Here is a 20,940-nt window from a genome sequence, read left to right on the forward strand (position 1 = left end):
TTTTTTTTTTAAACACATGACTTTTGATTTCCGTTTTTTTTTTTAAATGATGGTAGTGATTATGAGTAACTTCCATAACAAACACGTAGGCATCTGACACAGAAGGAAATACTGCAGTGGTAAGGAAACAGAATCGTAGACCTTGGACACTGGGTTAAGATGCTCTTCACTTCTCTGCAGGCTTTTAACTGTGAAGCATGATTAGTGGTAATTGAATCCTCTGTTAAATTGGATATTATAGCATGGAAAGGACAGGCAGTTGCTTTTAAACATAATCTGAGGAAACACTGTGTCCATGCAGGAAGAAGTTAATGCAGTTGTTCTTTAAAACGCAAAGCAGTCAGTGATGGGGACTGCGGTTTCTCTGCGCGTGAGCAGAGCATGCACCTCTTCCCCCCGCCTCCCCCAGCAAGCGTGGACGCTGAGCGCTAAAGCTCTGCGGGGGGAAAGCGGGTTTCGCCATGAAACATCACTGTCGCCATGTTCAAAGTAGATGTCAAGTAATTCTTTTTGATGGTAACTGCCTGTGAGCGTGGCTGCGGCTGGTTCTGGTTTGCAGCACAGACCGGTCTATAGGTGGAAATTCTGTTGGTGACCTTGGCCCATGTGGTACGTCTGACCCTCTCTGGGATATTCAGGGCTCAGGGAAGGGAAAATGAAAATTCAGGTTTTGCAAATGTTTTGAACAGAGACGCAGTAGGCGGCTGTCCTGACCTCCGCCATCGCCGCCAGGCCCAGCCCCGCTCGCACTGGCGATGGGCTTGCTGGAACGCACGCGCCGAGCCGGAGCCCTGGGCTCACAGGCGGCTGACCTTGGCACCTGCTCGGTCTCCTTCCCCCGGTGCCAGGGCTCCGGCAGGAAGGTAGCGGGGAAGCTTTTGGGGGGAAGAATTCCAAGTTAATCCTCTCTGTTATGTTTTTCAGTCCTAGATCCAAGCCTGCCTCGACGTCGTCTTTCCGGACCAGCGTTACGGTCCGTTCGCAGGCCCGCGCTGGAGGCTGCGCTCGGCAAGGGCACACGAAGCAAGCGCGCTGCTGCGCGCGCGGTGAGCGAGCCGCCCCGGGTGTCGGCGGCAGCCGCGGTGAGGAGGCCCGCAGCGGTTTCTGGCCGCGCCCTCTCGCCGCCGGCCCCGCCGCCCGCCTTTCCCGCCCCGCGCTCCCGCGGCCGCCGGCCCGCGCCGCGAGTGTGTGAGGGACGTGCCGGGCCGCCCCGCGCGCCATGGCCGCCCCGCCCGCCGCTCGCCCGCCCGCTTCCCGGCACCGCGCCGCCAGCCCGGGCGGGGCGGGGCGGGCCCTGCCGCCGGCCCCCCAGCGCCCCCGGGGAGGCCGGCCGGGCGGCTTTCCGCCCCTGCGCCCCCGGTTGCGTACGTGCCGCGGCCGGCTGCCGGCGGTGGGCGGGGGCTGCAGCCAGGGGTTCCCCTCCTGCTACGGCCGGCGAGGCGGGGTGACGGGAGGGAGAGCTGCTTGCCGAGCCCCGCCGCCTCGGCCACCCCGGAGCCGCGAGAGCCAGGCGCGCTCAGCAAAAGGGCGGCGATGCTGGTGCCGGATTGCACTTCAGAGGTGAGGTCTGGGGAAGGTGGGTCTGTTGTTCCTGTCGTGCCGGGCGCCCAGCCACGGGGCTGTATGAAGTGCAGTTTGCCTGGAGTTGCTGCTAGATACGTTGGGCTGCTGGCGATGTCCATCAGCATTTCTGGTTAAGAGATGAAAAGCCAAAAAAGCCATGCTTGGATTGCTTTTTTGTAAAAGGGCAGTCTCGTGGAGCATGAAGGTCCGATGATTTGCGAGGGGGTTGTTTTCTGCTATGATACAGTGTTCTTAAAACTTGCTGTGGCTTAGACTGCCAATAACATTGTGTGCTTTTTTTTTTTTTTTTTGCTATCTTGTTTATTTTAGTCTGGTAGTTTCAGCAATCTGTTTGAGGCAGGAACCGGTGTGAACGCACCTGCAGATGCCTTTGGTCAGTCTCCAGCTCACTTGGCTGCTTGTGGCGGTGAAGCTTTTTTCCTACTTTGGCAACTGCAGACAGGAGCGAATTTGAACCAACAGGTAAAAATACAGTTGTTTGTTTTGTTTCTCCCACTTCTAATCTGGCATGTCAGTAAATCCAATTTATATTATTTACATATTTTTTTATTTAAGAAGGGTTTTATGTGCACAGGTGTATTGCATGAGGTACCTAGGTTCGCTTATTTTAGAGTAACTTTATTCTAGCATGATCCAGAAATCCTATATTGCATTAGCTATTTCATTTGCTACCTATAATGCAATTTTTACACTTAGAGTGCTGCATGCAATGTAAAAAAACCCCTTAGTTCTCTTACAGAAATGGGTATTCCTTTTTCCCCTGAAATTTTACCTCTACTTCCAGTAAACAAAAGGATTTTTCCTCTAGCTGCAAAGTTTAATTTGCTTATACATCTGAGCTGGTAGCAGCAAGTTGTTGCTCACAGGAATCCCTGAACGGTGCTGAAAGATGCTGTTCATCAGTGTACAAAGTGTATTCTGTGTAAATAATCTTCTAGAAGGTAAAGGTTAAACACTGACTATTGCATGGGACAGTATTTCTGCTTTGCTGTGATAAATACACTAAACATGCAATGGTAGTCACCGAGTACACTTTGCTAGCTATATTCCTTTAATCTCTCTCTCAGCTCACAAGCAGCTGGTATACAGGGTAACACTCCATCACAGTCATGTTGGAGAACAAGATGGCTTCATCCTATTCCCCTTCTTTCAAATGACTGCTACGTGTAAATTGTGTTTTTAGGATTGCCTTGGAGAAGCCCCGATTCATAAAGCAGCAAAAGTTGGGAGCTTGGAATGTCTTGCTCTCCTTGTTGCTGGCGATGCCAAAATTGAGTAAGTTGAACGACATTTAGTCACCTCAGTAACAGTATCAAAGCATACATGTATTTTACACGGTACTTTTTCTTGTTCAGAGCGCGCATGCTAAGACTGTAAATACAGCATGACTGTAGTCCTAAGAGGAGTATTAAAAACTGCCATAAACACCAAAGTAGCATAGAGCATATGCTGTTGTTTACTTCCATGTTAAAGACCTCCATAGTAACTGCTAAGAGAACGTTCCTGACCCTAAGATCTCCTTGTTAGATTCCCATTCTGATTAAAGCTGTGCTCACCTTCCTCTTGCCTTTCTGATACACTAAGCCAGTCATAGTCTGGTGACGATTTTATTTTAAAATAATTATTCCTTGCTGCATTTAATACCAGCAGATTCCCACGCTACCCTTGACAAGCCTTCTCGGTGACTCTCTGTAATTCTGTCTAAAGTTATCATTAAACTAATCTTGACCAGTGCTCACCCATAATATATATTCCAATTTAATTGAACAGGTATTGTTAATTCTGTGTTTCAGCTTGTGCAACAACAGTGGACAAACAGCAGCAGACCTGGCGCTGGCTTATGGCTTTCTGGAATGCGCCAAGTTCCTCACGACAATTCAGCACACTCAGACAATGAAACTGGGAGGAGGGTCTGGCTGCTCGCTGAGCAACAAACGGGGCTTGCTGAGAGAGGATCCAGCTGCACAGAAACAAGAAAGTGAAACCAGCAGATCCATAAGCAGGAAGAGGAGAAGATCAGATGGTGTGTAATACCCTTGCCTTACTACAATACAATATTTTTCATTTTTTTAATGCTTTTGGCATTTAAGTAAATAAATTTGGTGTTAGATATGTAGCAGTTAGATTTAGAAGCCTGCCAGTAAGGATCAACTTGCATAGGTGTTTAAGGTTATGGTCTTATAAAAAAGTGCATAGTGTATGGGGAATGCCACTGAAAAGGCTACTTTAACATGGGGGAAATAAGACCCGAAATGGTTGGTACTTGTACTGATGGAGTAGCTCACAAAGACAGCATTGTTACTAGGACCGCAGGTGTATCCTAATGTTTTGATGGCATTAGATACAGACTTATTCTTGTTTGTTCATATGACAGATGTCTTGTAATCCCAAAATGAAATCAAGGGGAAGCCGAAGCCTGAAGAAACATGACTGGACTGTCCACTGAGCAGCCAGATGTATGCTGGTACATTGTCTCCTTCTGAGAAGGAGGAAAGCTCGTTTATTTTTACTTCTTACAGAAGACTTTTTTTTTTCTCTCCTAGAATAGTTGTATTCATACAGCTATAAATAAATGGGCATATAACAATTAATTCTCTCACATTTTTTCTGTGTAAATATGAGAACAAAGTTCATAAAATTCACTACATATAGCCATTTTGCTCCCACTCCTCTTCTAAAATGCTGTTATCAACAGTACCGGCAGCAAACGATGCCTTTGAACAGATTCATAGTGCACAAGACAGCTGGCTATATGGAACCTAAAAGGTAGAGGACAGTTCATCTTTTTGGCAAGAAAAAATTCCATAAAATAAAATCTGCAAAGATTTTAGCATAATAAAAAATGCTATATAAACATAAAGTTGTCCTAGCCAAAAGAAAAGAGTATTAGTTACTTAATAAATGTATTTGTAAGAAATACACTTCACAGCAGATAACTCTTATTTTTAGAGGTTTCATTTAAAAAAAAATATTTCTTAATTTAAATTACTCAAGCAACATTTCTATTTCAACAGGGTTTTGATTGACTTAAAGCATTATTCTGATAATTAACAAGACAGTTATATCTAGATCAGCTCGTATTCTGGCTTAGCATGTTCCAGCATAAACTTGGAATTTAAATAGTTTTTGGTCGTTGAGGTAGACACAGATTATAATAGGCGTCCTTGTTCCAAAAGTCTGGGCCCTTCCATCCACACCAGCCCTGTCCAAGAAAAAGCAAGATAGTGTTTAACTCTACCACAAATTCTGTTTTTCTTATCTACTACTATTGGTTCTATTTTATTTTACTAATTTTAATCCAAGCTGTATGAATTCTTTTCAAATATCTGTAGAATGCAATGACACACAATTTTCAGAAAGTTCTCTACCTGCCTGGAAACACATTGACGGAAAGCACTTTACAGTCTCTCTCCCCCCTCCTCCCTCCCCACCCCAGCTCAGTTCCTGAAAAGTAGCATCTCTTTCTTCCCCCCACATCCCACTACCTTCTGCTGCTACAGAGAGACTAATATTATCCTGAAACTCTGCAATTCTCACAGTTGCCATTTCTCTCGTCTTGAGGAACCCTTGCCTTCCTTGGTAATGGCTGATATTTCAAAGCCAAACAGAGCTCTTCACATCAGAAGGTGTGCTGGTCATCATGATCTAGCAGAAAAACAGTCTAACGAAGCTCTTAAGTTTGCAGAGTACCACATAATTATACGAGGTGTTGTTGCAGAAAAGAGCGACAAACTTAAAGTCCACCTCAGTTCCTCCCCTCCCCTGCCACTTTTGATGAGGAAAGGGGCTTCTGCATGTATTTTATCCTCCTGAACACCTTGGAGCTGTAACAGCCTTTGGTTCTACACGTTCTTTGGAAATTGCTTCTTTCTGTATTCATTTCAAACTTTGATCATTATGGGGCTAGCAAAATGTTTCTTCAACAGCTTTCCTAGTTGGGTCCAACCCAAGGGTGTTAAATAAAGATATGAAATAAAAGTTGCTATTTGCAACTTGATATGAAGAACAGAAAAGAAATTAATTACTTAACACCTATAGGATGATTTAACCACTTTCACAGTTTAAGTTTCTGACACTACGTTTACTGTTTTGTAATGTGCTATGTCATCCCTTTTAGTAGCTTTAAATAAGGAAATATTGCATGCCTTCTAGTTCTTTAGTTTTCCCAGATTTTCAAAACAGCTCAGTACCTGCCCTTTAACCTTAGTTAAAGGCCTGATTTGAGAATGCCTAGTGTTGGATTTTTTAAAAAAATTTGAATAAATGATTATCTTCTCTACTTCAGTAACAGCATTTTACAGGCTGAACAGGTTTTTCTGTTCCATTCAAAATACCAAACGCATTTATTGTATATACTACTGGGTAAAAGGGGAGGTGGTTTAATGCAGAAGAAGTGAAGAACATTTCTTTGTACTCTTAATAACTTTATGTAGTTGCTGACCCAATACATCTGCTCCAAAGACACTAAGTTTCAGAAACTAAGAATAAGTAGTGTACATACAGGTTAACCGGGATCAGCACTTCCTCCATACAGAACGGAGAAGCTACGGAACAGCCAGTTTGTATTTGGCTGTACATTATTTGTATAATGCCAAAATATATGTACATAATACATACGTGCGTGTGTATATATATATGTGCATATGCATCAAGCCTCACCTTTTCCAAAATAACATGCAGATCTTCTCCTCCAGTGTAATGCGGGTCTAAAATCAAATATTTTATGTGCCCTGTAATCTCATTCCAAGCCACTCCTAATATTGTGTGAGCCAGAACACCTCCACCTAAAACAGGAGGAACACAAATTGCTAGAAATTTTTCACTGAGATTGGCTAAACATGCAAGCCTAAAATAAAAGTATATCAACACTTTCTATTAACCAATTAGCTTGGTTATCAAAATGATTCTGAAGCTGTCCTACATAAAATTCTTCAGATTATTAAAGAACGTATCTCTACTACAACTAGGGGAGGTTACTTATTTTACTTTACTTACTACAACTAGAGAATTTACTTTTGAAATTTCTTCCCTGTCAGCAAGGCAGGTTAAATCCTCAGCACTTCCACCCAATGAAGTCAAGAATATTTCAAACATCTGTTTTGCTCACTTTTTCTTTAAAGAAACTTAACTGTAGAAAAGTAATCTGGAAGACTTGCCGGTTGTAAAAGGACTAAAATTAGAACAGAAATCAGAATTTCTGGATAAGGGTTATTTGCTGTTTTCTACTAAGTTCCATCAGTGGATGTTAGGGACAGAGTAGCAATTTCTGACTCCCTTTTCTCTAGGCTGCAAACAGGGAAAGGGGATATTTTGATGCGCTGGCCATAGGTCGACTCCTGCATGTTTCTTTCAGATAGCATGAGGAGTTTACGTCCTTGGGATACTGCTGTAATGACTCCACACAACAAATAGGAATTGTAAAAATCCCAAAAGAACACAAGCAAAAAAAAAAACAACCAAAAACCCAAACCCAAACCTAAAACCCACCCCAAAAAGCCAACCTCTGCCCCCCCAACAACAACAAAAATTAAACCAATCCACAAGAGAGCATTACAGGGAAGGGTAAGTCACAGACTACAAGATTTTTCAACACAGGATTCTAAATTCTTGAAATGCAGACAAAAAGGATGCTGAAAGGCCAAAAATATTTCATACCAAAAATCTGGACTTCTGGCACCTCTCATTTGAGAGAGTAACACTATCTTTATGGAGTGCCAAATGCAGATTGCGAAAATTGCTAAAATTAAGATTTTATTAAAGCTGAAAATGGTATTTTCAATATTCTTCATTTTCTAAACCGCAGCTGTCTTGGAAATAACTCAAAGTTATGGCGTTCTTATGAATGACATTTCTTATGTTACCAACATTTCAGCTTATTAAAACTGGTCTTAAAAAGAATTTGGATAACAACCTTCTTTTCAAAGCCAGATAAACACTGCTCTTCTGTGATGGGAAGTTTTGGGGAACTGTATGAACCTCTGCTCCTCTAGAGAGCAGAAGTCAGCTCTCGAGTTCCGAGTTTAACAGCAGTTTTTAAGAACGCCATTAGGATTGACTTTTGTTACCAGGTTTGATACTAGGCCTAGGAGAAATACTGAGTGAAAAGATACCAGCCAGACTAAACTGTACTGTTTTCCAGGCTCCCTTGGGAAAAGCATGATTTTTAATTCACCTAGAGTTTTGATTAACTCTTGTACAGTAAACGGAATGAGTTCTAACTGAAATGAAATTTAGCATAGGGAGTCCACACACTTTCACTGGCATTCTTCCATACTCGAGCACTTACCAATCATAACTGGAGTTCCTTCAGTCTTGAAATGATTAGCAAGCTCTCTTCCCTGCAACGCTAGTTCAGAACCCTGGCTAGGTAAGAAAAACAACAATCGATTTGTCATCCTCATTAGGCTTAATTCTCTAATTATCCATTATACTGGTTAACTGCACAGGTAACTGGTTTGAAAGTGGCTTGGAGTTTTTCTGTGTAAACATCCTGGGACAACTGGGAAACAAATTTTTAATGCAACTTAGAGACTCTGCTTGGACCAATGAACCTGCCATAAGCCCAGCTGCCACTGGAGCACCTGGAGTCGGCCAGCTTCTGTAACTTGTCTGCTGCTTGCCTCCCACAGTGGGGACAGCTGGTAAGCCCCAGTGGCTCCCTACAAGTGGCTGAAACACAGGCTGGCTACATCCGTCAGCAAGGGGGAGTCCGAAGTAACAGACCTTCATCAGAAACGTAACAAAAACAAGGTGCTGATAAAGGTGTTTATAATGACGCCTCTTAAGATAGGTTTCCACTGTAACTGCACGAGCAATTGCAGTACTTATACCCAAGTTGGCTTTTAAAAAACAAAAATCAAATCTCAAATAACATTAGTAATCTGTCCAAAGCAACACTGAACTTAGCTTTGTTATAATCTCCCCGCTTTCCTTTTCAACTACGGGGACCAGCCACAGACAAGAGAAGTCTACATGGAAGAGAAAGGTGCGCGCACACAATATGTGCACATACTCCAGGATTCGGAGCAGAAGACGTGTCTGACGGAGACTCATACTCCCCTTAGAAAACCGACAGTACTCCCAAAAGTGGTGACAGAAGCTAGGCAAGGAAATTAATACAGATATTTTTAATATCTTGTCTTTAGATTTCTCCATATAGTGGTTAACCTTTTGCAAACCCAAAGAAAGCCTGTGGGCCTGCTTCTCAAGTTCCTGGAGAGATGGATGAAATGCAGACAGAATACGAAACTGGAACTCTGGGAAATGGTGCATTTACTATAATGGATTCAGTACTAGTGTTGCTGGTGCAGCTGTGAAGTCTTATTTCTATGAAGAGTTAAGAGGTGCTAGCTGGAAATAAGCCCCCGACAAAAATGCTATCCTCTGCCAGTGACCAGCTGAAAAAGATGCATGACACTTCTTCTCAGCGTGGCAGCGATGCTGGCTTTTCGTAATCCTGAAGAACATGGGTGCTCCCTTGTAGCAGCACTATGAGCGATTCTACCCAGTTCACAAAGGAATCTATTTGATATTCTTATGTGCAGGAATAAAAACCTTCATACTGGCACGGCCTGTCACAGCTGCTATAAATAATAGGTGGACAGTCTGCAAATATAAGCTCTGGAACAAAAACGATTAAAATTGGCTGTATAAAGCTCTACAAAATATTGAAGACCTGAACTATTATCCTACTGTTAAGAATCACCAACACCGCACGCTCTTTTAGAGTATCCACAGTAGAATTTAGTCTAAATAAACATGAGTAGTATTCTACTTGACTAGAATTTTCATACTGCTAAATTAGTCTATATTCTTTATTTCATTATTGTATTTATCACAAAACATTCAGGGATTTTTAGTCTGCTTAGTGCTGCCTAAATGGCAAAAATCCAAGTAATTTTACTTCTGATAAATGCTGAACGTTATTCTTTTTCTCCCAAACATATTTTTAGGGATCTTCATTGTGTATGAGAATGTCAGAATGGAAACAAATCCCTTGTTTTATCTGTCACACAAATCCAGAAAAGAGAACACTATTTCCAGGCTGCTCAGCAATTTGCCTCAATCCTGAATGTCCGCTCTGCGGACGAAGTAATCGTTCACTGTTAGCGTGCGTTCAGGTCATGATGACTGCTGGACTGCGTGCCTGCTTCAAAAATTATGTTTGTGGTGCAAAGGAACAGGCTGAATTCCACATCAGTTTGCATATCTCTAAGCAATTTACAGCAACTGTAAACTGGAACCCCGAGCCCACAGGAAGTTTAGCAATATCTTCATTTGTAAGCACTTACCGCAGCACAACCAGAGGCAGGAATACAGGGTTTATGAACAAGGAACTCTTAAAAGATTTATTATCTCTTTTATTATCCCTATTATCTCATGTATTGTAATCGTAATTTGCATTTTACAGCATTCAGTCTTTTAATAATTACTGAGCTATTAAACAGATCTGATTCTTACCTGACAAATAGTATTTTTGATGTTATTCCAAAAAGCTGATTCAAAACAAGCTGTACCTCAATTGAACCAATCCACTGCCGTGACCCAACAAACGCTGCAGGTTTGTCTCCAGCATCAACCAGTGCCTTTGTAACATCATGATGAAGAAGAAAAACAAACATCAACAACATTTAGCAGGCAATTCTACCACTTTTTGTGAACAAAGTTGGTTTGTATATATATGGGAACGTGTTTTAACCCTAGCTGGTCAAAAGCAGGCAAACGGGTATTGAATTCATTCACTGCAGTTCTGTTTGGGAACTGTCACTCATGCCAACAGTGCCTGTAAGGCCAGAATACAACCCCAGGTCCACAGGCAGACTTCAGGCTGGGATGGTGAGCACCGAGCTGTCAAGCACTGGAGCGCACCGTTTGCACTGCAGAATCCGCTTCACGGACTGAAGTACCTGCATCCCCATCCAAAGCATCTCAGAAAAGGATCCATAAAACAGTGCTCTGAGGGAGAGGCCACTGAAAGACACCGAGGGCTGTGGTTTATTTTAAACTCTTCTCCATTCTGAGGCTTATACATTACATGCAGTGCTTGAAGGGGGCCTTTTCCGCTCAGGATACAAAGCCCACAAAGTCTCCTGAAGGCTACTGCCCTCTTCTAGGTGTCTCAAAACACTGCAGGAGCGCACGGACTTCAGTTGCTGTTAGGTTTAGGTGTGGACTGAGAAGTGTTCAGGAAATGCAGTTTTAACTTTAGTGCTCACATCCCTTTTAGGTACGATGAAAGTTGTTTTATGGAATGAATCGAACTTTGCTAAAAATGTTCAGTAAATAAATATAACGCAAAGAACTATTTTTAGAAGACTGAAGATCATTGCAGTATTTCTTGCTAGGCATACAATATTAGCTACCCAAGCCTACAGTCTTCCTTCAGTGCTGTTCACAGAAATGAACATGTTCAGGTATGCATTTGAATTCACAACAGAAAAAGAAGTGAAGGAGAGTTCGAAAGACCGGAAAAGCCCACTACTCTCAAAGGCAAAGTAGCAAAAGAAAGCAGTAAATCAATGCATAGCATCTGGGGACTAATCCAGCTGTCACTGAATACAAAAGTCGGTTTTAAAACTGATTTTAAATATGACACATTGGATTCTTTGTTTTCTTTCATTTGGCAAAAACAGGGAAAATGTCATAATCTGAGCTTCTAATAGAACATCAGTCCAAGGAAATATTTAGAAGACTATTTTAATGAGTCTTATTTGTACAGATAACGTCACCCGACACTGAAACATTTGGAGACAGATCTACTATAATAAAACTTGTTAAAAATAATAATTCAGAACTACTATAGCTCAATTTAAGAGATAAATTAAAAATATCACACAAATCTGAAGTCTAAAATATATGAATTTGATATTTTAAAAATAATCTAGATAAACTTTTCTAGACAAATATGCATAAAATAATTAATCTGTTTAAGTGTTCGGTACCTGTTGAATTTCCTTGTGTGTTGGTATAGGTGCATCAATGTAACCTTGGTGCTTGAACCAAGAACAGATTGTCTGCAAAGACCGATAGGCACAGCCCCAACCACTGTCATCAAACCGATCCTGCATATAGTGGTGATAACTATATACACCATGTACTAAATAAACCTGCACAGAAAGAGATAATACAAATTAATCTGATCACACTCGCATCAGTTTTCAGAGAAGTCGTGCGCCTATGTCACTTGCACTGTAAAAGCTTTCGGTCGGGGACTGCAAATCTTTGGAAGAATTGAAGGTTTGTTATTCATACACGATTACTCCTCCTGTTTTTGTCTCCTAAACACCTCTGTTCATAGTTTTAGTTTCTTGCCCTGGTTCTGAGAAACTTTTAAAGTACACGCTAAAAGTGTGTACATTCTTTTCCAAGAAAATATGATTTCTTTGGGACAAATATAGCTAAAGCAATGCCATGTTGCGCAAAGAAGCCCTTTTGCTTAAAAGGCCAAGTCTGTTCCTTCACTTCCTCTCACCTATACAATACTGACCGTCTAAATTACTTTTTTTTTTAAACAACAAATCTCAAGAAAAGTAAAAAATACTTCTTACAAATGTTTCAATTTAAACTTACCGTACCAGACTCTGTACCAGGTGAATTAAGATGTAAATGTGGATTTCTGAGGTATCCATCTTTATATGGTTCATCTGGAAAATGATAAGCATTTGCTCTCTTGAAATATGGTCTGTCACAAGGCAGATTGAATAACTCATGTAATTCCTACATACAAGTTAGAATAAAAATAAAGACCGCAATTCAAATTTTGGATTAAGAGAAACACCACACTGTAAGTAACAATAGAGACATGAACAATTTTAAGAGCAGAGTTCAGTAAATTTAAGCAGATTTTAATATATTAATATTCAGCGGGTATGTTTGCTGCTAGATCTCACCTCTCAAAAGGAAGCTCACGGAGGCTTACCTCCTGTCCAAGGGGCCCCCTATTTTATGCAGTCCTGTTACACAACACCTGCCGCTGGAGCCCCACTGAGGTTATCATAAGCGACAAGTGTCTCATGAAAGTAGGGTAAAATACACCATAACAGAAAAGGGTTACAGTTCTACCTATGTAGCAGCGTAGATATACACACTCTGAATTATGATCTTAACTAATATTGAAGACATACAAATATACCACATACTGAGACAAAGTAAAGATATCAACCTTATGGTTTAAACAGATTCAGTCCATTTTTGTATCTTTTAAGCACTGCTTACAACACAGCAACCGCATTTAAAGAGATACATCGTCTTATTTTACAGAGCTTAAGAGCGAAAGGAATGATGAGATCATCTAGGATAACGTGTGCAACACAGGTAATACATGTCACACAGACAGCCTAACACTGACCCCAACTACATTAGCTACAGTAACACTGAGCAGTCGTGGATAAAAGCGAGCAGCAGTCAGAGAGCAGGACAGGCTCATGTGCCACCAGTGCCCGAGGCCTCTGCAAATGCAAGGAATTGAAAGGGTTAAAACCCACAAGAGTAAGAAAGGTGTTGTAAATGCCTTAGTTACTCAATTAGATAAGAAGAGGTCCTGTTGTGATTTAAGGATGTTGTGAATACCTTATTAGACAAGAGGACGGTCTGATGTGATTTAGGGAGCAGCTAGAAGAACAGCTCTAAGATACTGGGGGCTCCGGGATAATCTCGTTACAGACAACTCGGCCTTGGGAGAACAGATGCACGGAACCATGAAGATGGGAAGTCACAGAAGAATGACAGCAACAGCCTTGAAGGACACCGTTTACGCGATCCTGGGACTGAGTTTGCGCAGAAGCAAAGGTCAATCAGCGAACACAGTGAAGACGACTACGAGCCTTCATCTGAAGACCCCCAAAGACCACATGAAGACCACCACGGGAGATGACTGCGCATGCAGATCGGATATTTACATATGTTAATAAGTCCCTGGAAATCTCATGTTTATGTAAACGAATTCCCGGAAATCCTATGAATATGTATGATTGTATTAGTCTATATTCTCTGAAAGTTCATTAACTCATTGGAGCACTTATGGTGGAGAATCCCCAGAGCTGCAATAAAGGATACCTGCTTAACAGTAACTTTGTTGCCATTGAGTTTTATTTCAGGGACTCTGAATATTCCGTTTCCCCCTCAGGGAGATTCGGGCTGCGAGAGAAGCATCTGTGAATTTTTGTATCAAAATAGATTGGGTTTTAGATACCCGGTAATGCTTCACACAGAAGATGAAAATGAAAAATCCCCACGCCTTCTACACCTCTAAGGCAGCAGAAGAGTACGTGTAACTCTCGGTATGTGTAACTGTGTGATCTGAACTGGTATCTCCCAGGTACGCGTCTCAATCCAAAAGGACTGCCACATCAGAACATTTTTCCACCGCATCCATACTGCTTTTTCTACATGTGCCAACCCAGAAGGCAAAAAACAGGCAAAAGCTAGCTAAGGCTGGTCAGCTGTGAGCCACAAAAAGCAGCGCCCCCCCAAACCAAACAAAAAACCCAACAACGCACAACCCCAAGAAACCAAACCAAACAAAAAAAACCCCAACCCTGACCCTTTCAGGACACATGCTAAAGCCTGAAAGTAACAACACGCTACAAGGAATCTGATATTCTATGATGGAAGTGGAGAAATTCAAAGAATACAGTACCAGAAGTATAATTTAGATAAAACCTAAGACAAATCCTATGTAGTTCTAAAGTTTCTATTGTTCCCTTACAAAAATGAGATCTGATACATTTTATAAAATTGTTTCTAATAAATCAAGCTTCCACATTCACTATACTGCTTCAGTTATAATAAAAATAAACTAAAGAAAGAGCAGTATCTGTTAGTATGTATTCTACGTTGGCTAAATGAAAAGCTTTGCCACTACTTCAGTAGTAATAATAATATACTTAGGAAATCAGGTTCTGTTAGTATTTGTTGGCTTTACCTTTCTGTAACTTTCCAATTGATCATCTGAAATACCTGTAGGATACGAGATTGTTACAAGATGATTTTTTCCTGGTAACATGAAATGAAATTGCTCTGGTACAACAATCGATGTTCCCTTCACATATTTCATGATACATCTTTCCATGTCAGTTAATTGCCTGTGAATTGCTTTCACCAGGAGATTTTGTACCCTGCAAAGTAAAAGGGAGAATAATTAAGAAGTAGAACAGTGACAGTGGATCATTTTCTCTCATAGCTCTGATAGTTATGCAATACTTATATGCATATTTGCCCCTGGTCTGATGAACTTGCTACTTCCATGCTTCCACTCCCAGAGAGAGAGACAGAACCTCATCGTGCTTTACTCAAAGCATGCCTGCATACAGAAGCTACTCCCGAGTGATTCAACCCTCCAAAGCGCAGGTACCCTGGCCTCGTATCAGAAATACAACCATTATGAGCATTCGCCAAAATAAAAGTTACATATATGAATACATAGTTGTGGTTTTTTTTGTTTTTGTTTTTTTTTTTTTTCATTTTTATCCACCCCATTTAGCATCCTTCAGAGTCAAATCCTATGGAAAAAATGCAACGAAAAAACACAGAGGAGGACTTTAATGTTTTTCGCCTGCACCCACCCAGCTGCAGCCCCTCACGTAGTACTGAGATTACAAAGACTCATCAAATACACTCCAGCTCTCACTTTTATACGCACTCATGTACATACAAGAATTTTTAGAACATCTTCCTGACTTTCTCAATTCCAGGCTAAGCAATGGTTATGAGTTATCAAATCTATCAGACATTGATAAACTGAATTGTTTGTAGATAGCAGAAGGATTGTGCCTCAAGCTTATTAAAGGTAACAGCTGTCTACAGGAGCTTTTATTATTTACACAGTTAAATTCCATTACAAAAATACCATATGCTACTTCATTAAACTGATTAATGATATGATATGATAGCTTTACTTCATTATTTCAAGAAAAAGCAGAAATGAAGCTGAAAAATTTCAAGTTCAGGATAACACTTACTGTCCCCACGTTTCTTCTGGAGAAACAGATACAACAACATCAACTGGTAACGTCATATTAACGTAGTGGTGTTCCTTATTTTCCCTTTCAATGACTGGAGCCAAAGCAGCCAATGAAGACGTCATTTCCAACATGAGGTCTATATTGACTATCTGCTGCTGCAGAGAATACAGGCACCAATAGTACATTTCCAACAACACATGCACCAAGAAGGCAAAAGAAAGATTGTAGATATTTCCTATCAAACTCAGTAATGAAATAGCTGGGTTTAAAAGAAGCTAGTAACGTTAAAGACAAACTTCTATGTGCTGATCTACTGCAGATGGATCTGTGCATTCACACCGAGTCTCAGTGACTTTAAAAGGATTCCTTTAAGTCATGTCAATGTCTGTTTGAAAAGCCTACAGAGGGCAGATCTAAAAATTTTTAAGTGATAGGTTGTCTGATATAATTTATTAGTGTGGTGAGACACATACCGTATCTTGTAACTTTTTATCCTTTTTTTTGCCAAGCTTTCGTTTGGTCTCATCATCTTGATCAAATCTGAAGTGTCAACAGAAAGAGAAATTTCTGTAATATGAAGTTAATCTATTAAAAAAATTATATATTTTTAAATATACTCACTGTATAAATCGTCTTATCTCCTTACAAGCAGAATCATCAGTCAGCTCTGGAACAGTGTTCATACCGTTGTTAGGCCATACGTAGACTGAACTGTGGCAAATTCTTAATACAAGAACATCCGAGGACAGTTTGTTTGCAAGATCACTGAAAACATATCCTAATGCCTTTTTTGTTGATGCTTCTGAAACACAATAAGGATACAAAACAAACACAATAAGCCTAGAAAATTCCATCACTTTTGTTACAGCTGCTGGGCATACATTTTAAAAAAAAGATATGTTTTGACTTGGAATAAAAACATAAGTGCTGTTATGATCAGAAAAATGGCCACGTAAACAAAAAATGAGATAAGATTTCACTTAGCAGGTCTGTCTCAAACATTCACACTCATAGCTGCCTGAACAAAAGCGTACTGTTTCTCTCAGATGCTGTCAAATACGAAGAGCTGAATGAATCCCAGAAGAATAACCTACACCACAGTCGATTCTCACAGCAGTAACTCTTAACCAAGCCTACAGTTGCAAACAAGCTTCTGTGTACAGACAAACTTCTACATATGGTTATGTTTAGTCTTTTGAGTAAATACTGGAAAGATTCAATCTGAGTCACATGTTTCTGACTTCATATCATTATCCAGAAATACAAACCAAAAACATACTAATTTTTTGGAAAAGCAGGGCCTACAGTCCAGCTGCAGAGCAAATTTTGGCCAATGTACGCCTGCAACTGTAAGCCACACCCTGGTCAGCCTGAATCGTTGTTACTGGTATAGATATCTGTCTTTCAGGGCTTGACTTGTCTTTTTAAGTTTCACCCACTCCTTACAACCTGAACCAATACTGGATATGACAGAGCAACTTTTGCACATTTCCAGCATTGCTTTCCTCACCAAGGAGGTTAACAACCATTACTTAGAATGCAGCAAGCTATTATACAAAGCCTAACAAGCTACCAAAGACCATGCCGAACTGTATTTCTTTAACACATTAACTTAGATTTGGCCACTATTAGTTGACTTTTGCACTAGAAGTCTATAAAAGCTACAGTATTAGCAAAATTAAACAAATCCCAACATACTTAGCTAGATCTCCTCCAAAAGAAAAACCTCACTGCCTTCAAAGGAGTGGTCTGCCATATTCACATACTAACTATTTCTCTGTAGAATATTATGCTGCACTTGGACAACCTCAGCATCACTCTGCTTCACTGTGGTTAAACTTCACTACACTGTAAACAAAGTCAAATAAATAGCCTTCCTCTAAGGACGCAATTCACAAAAAGTCGCTATGCATAAGGCCAACCCATTCAAAACTACTATTCCACATCATGAACTGTAATGAGCCAAAGCTCCTTTCCAAGGTTCACTAGCACTGAATTCAGAGCTCCTAGTAAAGACACATCCTTTTAAAATGCAGAATGAGCTACAGCTGAGTTAAAGACACCCTCCTTCCCCACTCCGCCCTATGATACTCAATAGCCACGGGCAGCTTCGAGCAGACTTTCTGAAGTGAAAGTCACATTACTGTAAGAACATGGGACTAGAGGAGCCTCTTAACACCATATGGTCTAGCCCCAATTCCACGTAGAATTGCAGTAGCCCATCCCACCTAAATTCAGTATAGTAACTAGTTAGCTTGTTCATCTTCTCTATTTCTCTAGAAAGACTGGACCATAATCTCAAAACTGTATTATTAATATAATCCTGTTATAAGGAATTCATTTTCATCAAGTTATTCTCTGTTTGGAATTTCAGGGACAACTTTGGATTCAAACTGAAAAGCAATCCCAATACCATATCAATAAGTAGGAAAAATACGTGAATAAAACAATCCAAAAATGGCATTTACACTTTACTTCAAATTAAAATAAAAAACATATGATGGAAAAAGACTGTCCGAAAATTAATGGAGATAAAGAATAACATTTTTTGTACTTAATATTTACAGGTTTGGGAAGAAGCACTTAACATCTGGTGAAACGCCAAGAAAACAAACATCATAGCTAGTTAATCAACATTTATATAAATAACCTTTTATTAAGAAATCTATTAGAGTCTTATAGACACACCATCAGTAGTTGCTAGCTGAAATGCAAGATCCAAGCCTCCTCTTATTCTAAAGAGTATGTCCATAGCTTCTAGAATTACCTAAGGAGAAAAAGAGAGCAAATGAAAATGAATAGTTATTTCAACATGCTTTCTCTGGAGTTACAATTGATTGTTACTATGCCACAGCGTGCAAGCACACCGGTAATTACTGCAGCTGCTGTACGAAAGGCCAGTGAATAAACAGGGAACAGAGCAGCACAGCAGCGCATAGTTGCCAGAGCCAGTACCTCCGTTACATGAGTGCTGCTACAAACAGTCCTTAAAACACATTTCCTACCTAAACAAGAAAGTCTTAATCCTGTACTTTTACCATTTAGAAATATTTTGGGTAAAATATCATTGTTTCAATCCAAATGTGTTTCTCTTATGCGTCTTCTTTCAGTTCAAGTAAACCAAGGACTGCTCTGAGCAGTGGAGCAGAAAGGTTAACTACGCACATCTGTAAGTGTGCATTCATCTTGGTTAGGAAATCACAGCTTCAGGGAAAGGAGAAGGAAAAAAAAGGGGGGGAAGGGGGAATACAACCTCTAGAACCCAGGCTGTTTCATGTTTGACAGAAGAGCTGCTTCTGCCTGCACAGAGACCACCCAGCTGTTTTTTTTCCCCTTCTGAAGTCCCTGCCCTGTGTCCCTGCAACTGTTCATTGCAGACATTTTAACATGAAATTCATCAGAGAACTCGTCCCGATGGAAAACCACCCTTTTATTGAGAGATAACTTTTTCAGCCAGATCAACTCCCAGCCAAGTTCAACATACCACTACAAAAACAGTTGTGCCAGTACAGAGAGGAACAAAAGGCGACAGGCCAGAAGAGTGTGGGTATTGCTCAATCTAACAGTGCACAAAAAGAAATGCTTCACAGCCTTAATTGCTCTAAAAAAACCCCCAGCAAACACCTGTAAGAATAATTACACTAAGACCCTTTGGAAAGACTTATCGCATACCTGTTTGCTTACAATGTATGGGAAACTTGCAGGTGCAGCGCTATCACTATTCATGAAATAAAAGAATCAAAACATAGGACTCATTTTCTTTCCATTAAGAGTATTCTAAACAGAAATATATTAAAAAATATGCACGCCTGATAGAAATATAAGCATCTACACTTTTAGCGCTGGACGAAGGGTTTTTGGGTTTCTGTGATTCTAGAGTGCTAAAATTTGCTCCAAGAAACAAAAAAAAAGGCAAGATTGAAATGTCTAGTGCATAATCCTGAACTATTTTAGATAACACGGTTAAAAAGGCCTTGGAGTGTGGGACCCACAGGCGCCAGCACGTGATACGAAGTTTGCCTGGGCTGACGTGAAAGACGTTTTTCATTTGAATTATTACAAGGCAACAATAACGCTCACGAATGAAAAGGAGAGCTCTGCAAAAGGAGTAAGAGAGGATTTGGCCTTTTGACAGCGGCTCATCACGGACGAGGAGGTCTCCCGACGAACGCCCGCCGAAAGCCGCGCAGGCCGAGACCCCCAGGGTGCCGGGGGGCAGGGAACGGCCGCCGCGAGGGGCGGGCGAAGGGGGGGGGCGCGGGAGCTGCCGCTGCCCGGCCCGACACAACCCGGGCCCTGCAGAAAGGGCCTCGCACCCTGAGCTGCCCCGGGGGCCTCGGCACCTTCCCCCCGAGGAGCCCCTGGGGGCCCGAACGCCGTCGCGGAGCACCCAGCCGGCAGCGGGCACCAGCCCGCCCCGCTCCCCACAGGACCGGGCAGCGCCTCAGACCGCTCCCCCGCGGCCGTTTCGGGTGCGGGGGGGAACGGCCGAGGGGGGCTGTGGGGCACCCCCCGGCCCCGCTGCTCGCCCAGCCCGAGCGGGAGCCCCCCCTCCCCGCTGAGGACGGGCCGCCCCAGCCGCGGGTCCCCGGGGCGGGCGGACTCACCACGTCCCTCTGCGCCGCGTCCCCCCGCGCAGGCGCACGCTGAAGAGGCGGGGAGAGAGTTTGCCCGCTTCCCCCCCGGCAGAAACGATGGACGATGCCCCACCTCCCCCGCAGTGCGGTGCTGCGCAGCCGCCACGGCTCTGGGCCGTACCACTGCAGGGAGCCGGGGGGGGGGCGGGGGATAGACGAGACTCGCCCGCTCTGCCTGTTGGACTTTCCCGCCTCCGGAGCAACCGGCACCAACAGAGGGCGGGCGGCGGCCCTGGGCGCCCCCCGCCGCCGGCCTCCCCCCGCCGCCGGGCCGCCTCTCGCTGCTGTCGGCGGCGGTCCCATCCCAGTGAGGTGCCGGCTCCGGCAAGTAGGTGCCGCGGCGCCGCTCGGTTCCCTCTGGGTTTCACCGGCCGGTTTCTTGGTGCCCTGCCGGTGGGCCGGCGCGCTGTGGTGCAGCGCGTAGAGTTGAGCTTTCTTTAGCTTGGGCAACCAGCCGTAGCTGTACTTCATCCAGTTTATGTGGTATCAGCGCTCTGTGGCAAAATATTGGTATTTCCTCACCTTTCCTACAAATTCCCTGGGAGACGCTCCTGGACCGTGCTTGCCCGCCTGCTGCCTCGCAATGCTGCTGCTTCAAGGCCGGGCTCGTCCACCTTGTTACATCTCCTCAGTCGCATCGAACTGCTGCGGTCCAAAAATCCTTCCCGTTAATCCCTTGATCGACGATCTTTGCTTTACACTGTAGAATTTAATTCCAGCCCTGTTCATTTTCGATAAATTATTCCTATCCTCCTCAC

At 42.4% G+C, this 20,940-nt stretch overlaps 2 protein-coding genes across 5 annotated transcripts; one reads left to right on the forward strand and one right to left on the reverse strand.

The window, feature by feature from the left end:
• Positions 1-1,422: 1,422 nt before the first annotated feature.
• Positions 1,423-14,478, forward strand: ANKRD37 (ankyrin repeat domain 37). 2 transcript variants are annotated; one of them, XM_082315632.1, is made up of 5 exons: positions 1,423-1,560; positions 1,894-2,046; positions 2,768-2,859; positions 3,378-3,607; positions 13,246-14,478. In XM_082315632.1, exons 1-5 carry the CDS (start codon positions 1,534-1,536, stop codon positions 13,488-13,490), a joined length of 747 nt encoding a protein of 248 aa, XP_082171758.1. In that variant the 5' UTR covers positions 1,423-1,533; the 3' UTR covers positions 13,491-14,478. The 2 variants fall into 2 exon arrangements, with proteins under 2 accessions (XP_082171758.1, XP_082171759.1); XM_082315633.1 differs by lacking the exon at positions 13,246-14,478 and adding an exon at positions 3,959-4,083.
• Positions 3,983-20,221, reverse strand: UFSP2 (UFM1 specific peptidase 2). Of its 3 annotated transcripts, none has more exons than XM_082315631.1 (12): positions 20,153-20,221; positions 18,234-18,312; positions 16,167-16,347; positions 16,019-16,085; positions 15,543-15,700; positions 14,507-14,699; positions 12,159-12,227; positions 11,526-11,690; positions 10,045-10,169; positions 7,871-7,947; positions 6,244-6,368; positions 3,983-4,786 (listed from the first exon to the last, which is right to left on the reverse strand). In XM_082315631.1, the coding sequence occupies exons 2-12, from the start codon at positions 18,295-18,297 to the stop codon at positions 4,700-4,702; spliced, it is 1,311 nt and encodes a 436-aa protein (XP_082171757.1). In that variant the 5' UTR covers positions 18,298-18,312; positions 20,153-20,221; the 3' UTR covers positions 3,983-4,699. The 3 variants fall into 3 exon arrangements, 2 of the variants coding, with proteins under 2 accessions (XP_082171757.1, XP_082171756.1); XM_082315630.1 differs by having other exon boundaries at positions 3,985-4,786; positions 12,154-12,300; XR_014228554.1 differs by lacking the exon at positions 3,983-4,786 and having other exon boundaries at positions 6,345-6,368; positions 7,871-7,943; positions 12,154-12,300.
• Positions 20,222-20,940: the final 719 nt, after the last annotated feature.

This window comes from Platalea leucorodia (genome assembly GCF_965183815.1).
Source record: "Platalea leucorodia genome assembly, chromosome: 6".
In the NCBI taxonomy this organism is placed as follows: domain Eukaryota; kingdom Metazoa; phylum Chordata; class Aves; order Pelecaniformes; family Threskiornithidae; genus Platalea; species Platalea leucorodia.

Coding starts and splice junctions, on each gene's coding strand:
- ANKRD37 (XM_082315632.1), top strand. CDS start 1,534: ATGCTGGTGCCGGATTGCACTTCAGAG. Junction 2,860..3,377: donor GCTGGCGATGCCAAAATTGA/GTAAGTTGAACG, acceptor TCTGTGTTTCAG/CTTGTGCAACAACAGTGGAC. Junction 3,608..13,245: donor GAAGAGGAGAAGATCAGATG/GTGTGTAATACC, acceptor ATCTCGTTACAG/ACAACTCGGCCTTGGGAGAA.
- UFSP2 (XM_082315630.1), bottom strand. CDS start 18,297: ATGGACATACTCTTTAGAATAAGAGGAGGCTTGGATCTTGCATTTCAG. Junction 16,086..16,166: donor GAGATAAGACGATTTATACA/GTGAGTATATTT, acceptor TTGACACTTCAG/ATTTGATCAAGATGATGAGA. Junction 7,948..10,044: donor TCAAAAATACTATTTGTCAG/GTAAGAATCAGA, acceptor TTTCTTACCTAG/CCAGGGTTCTGAACTAGCGT.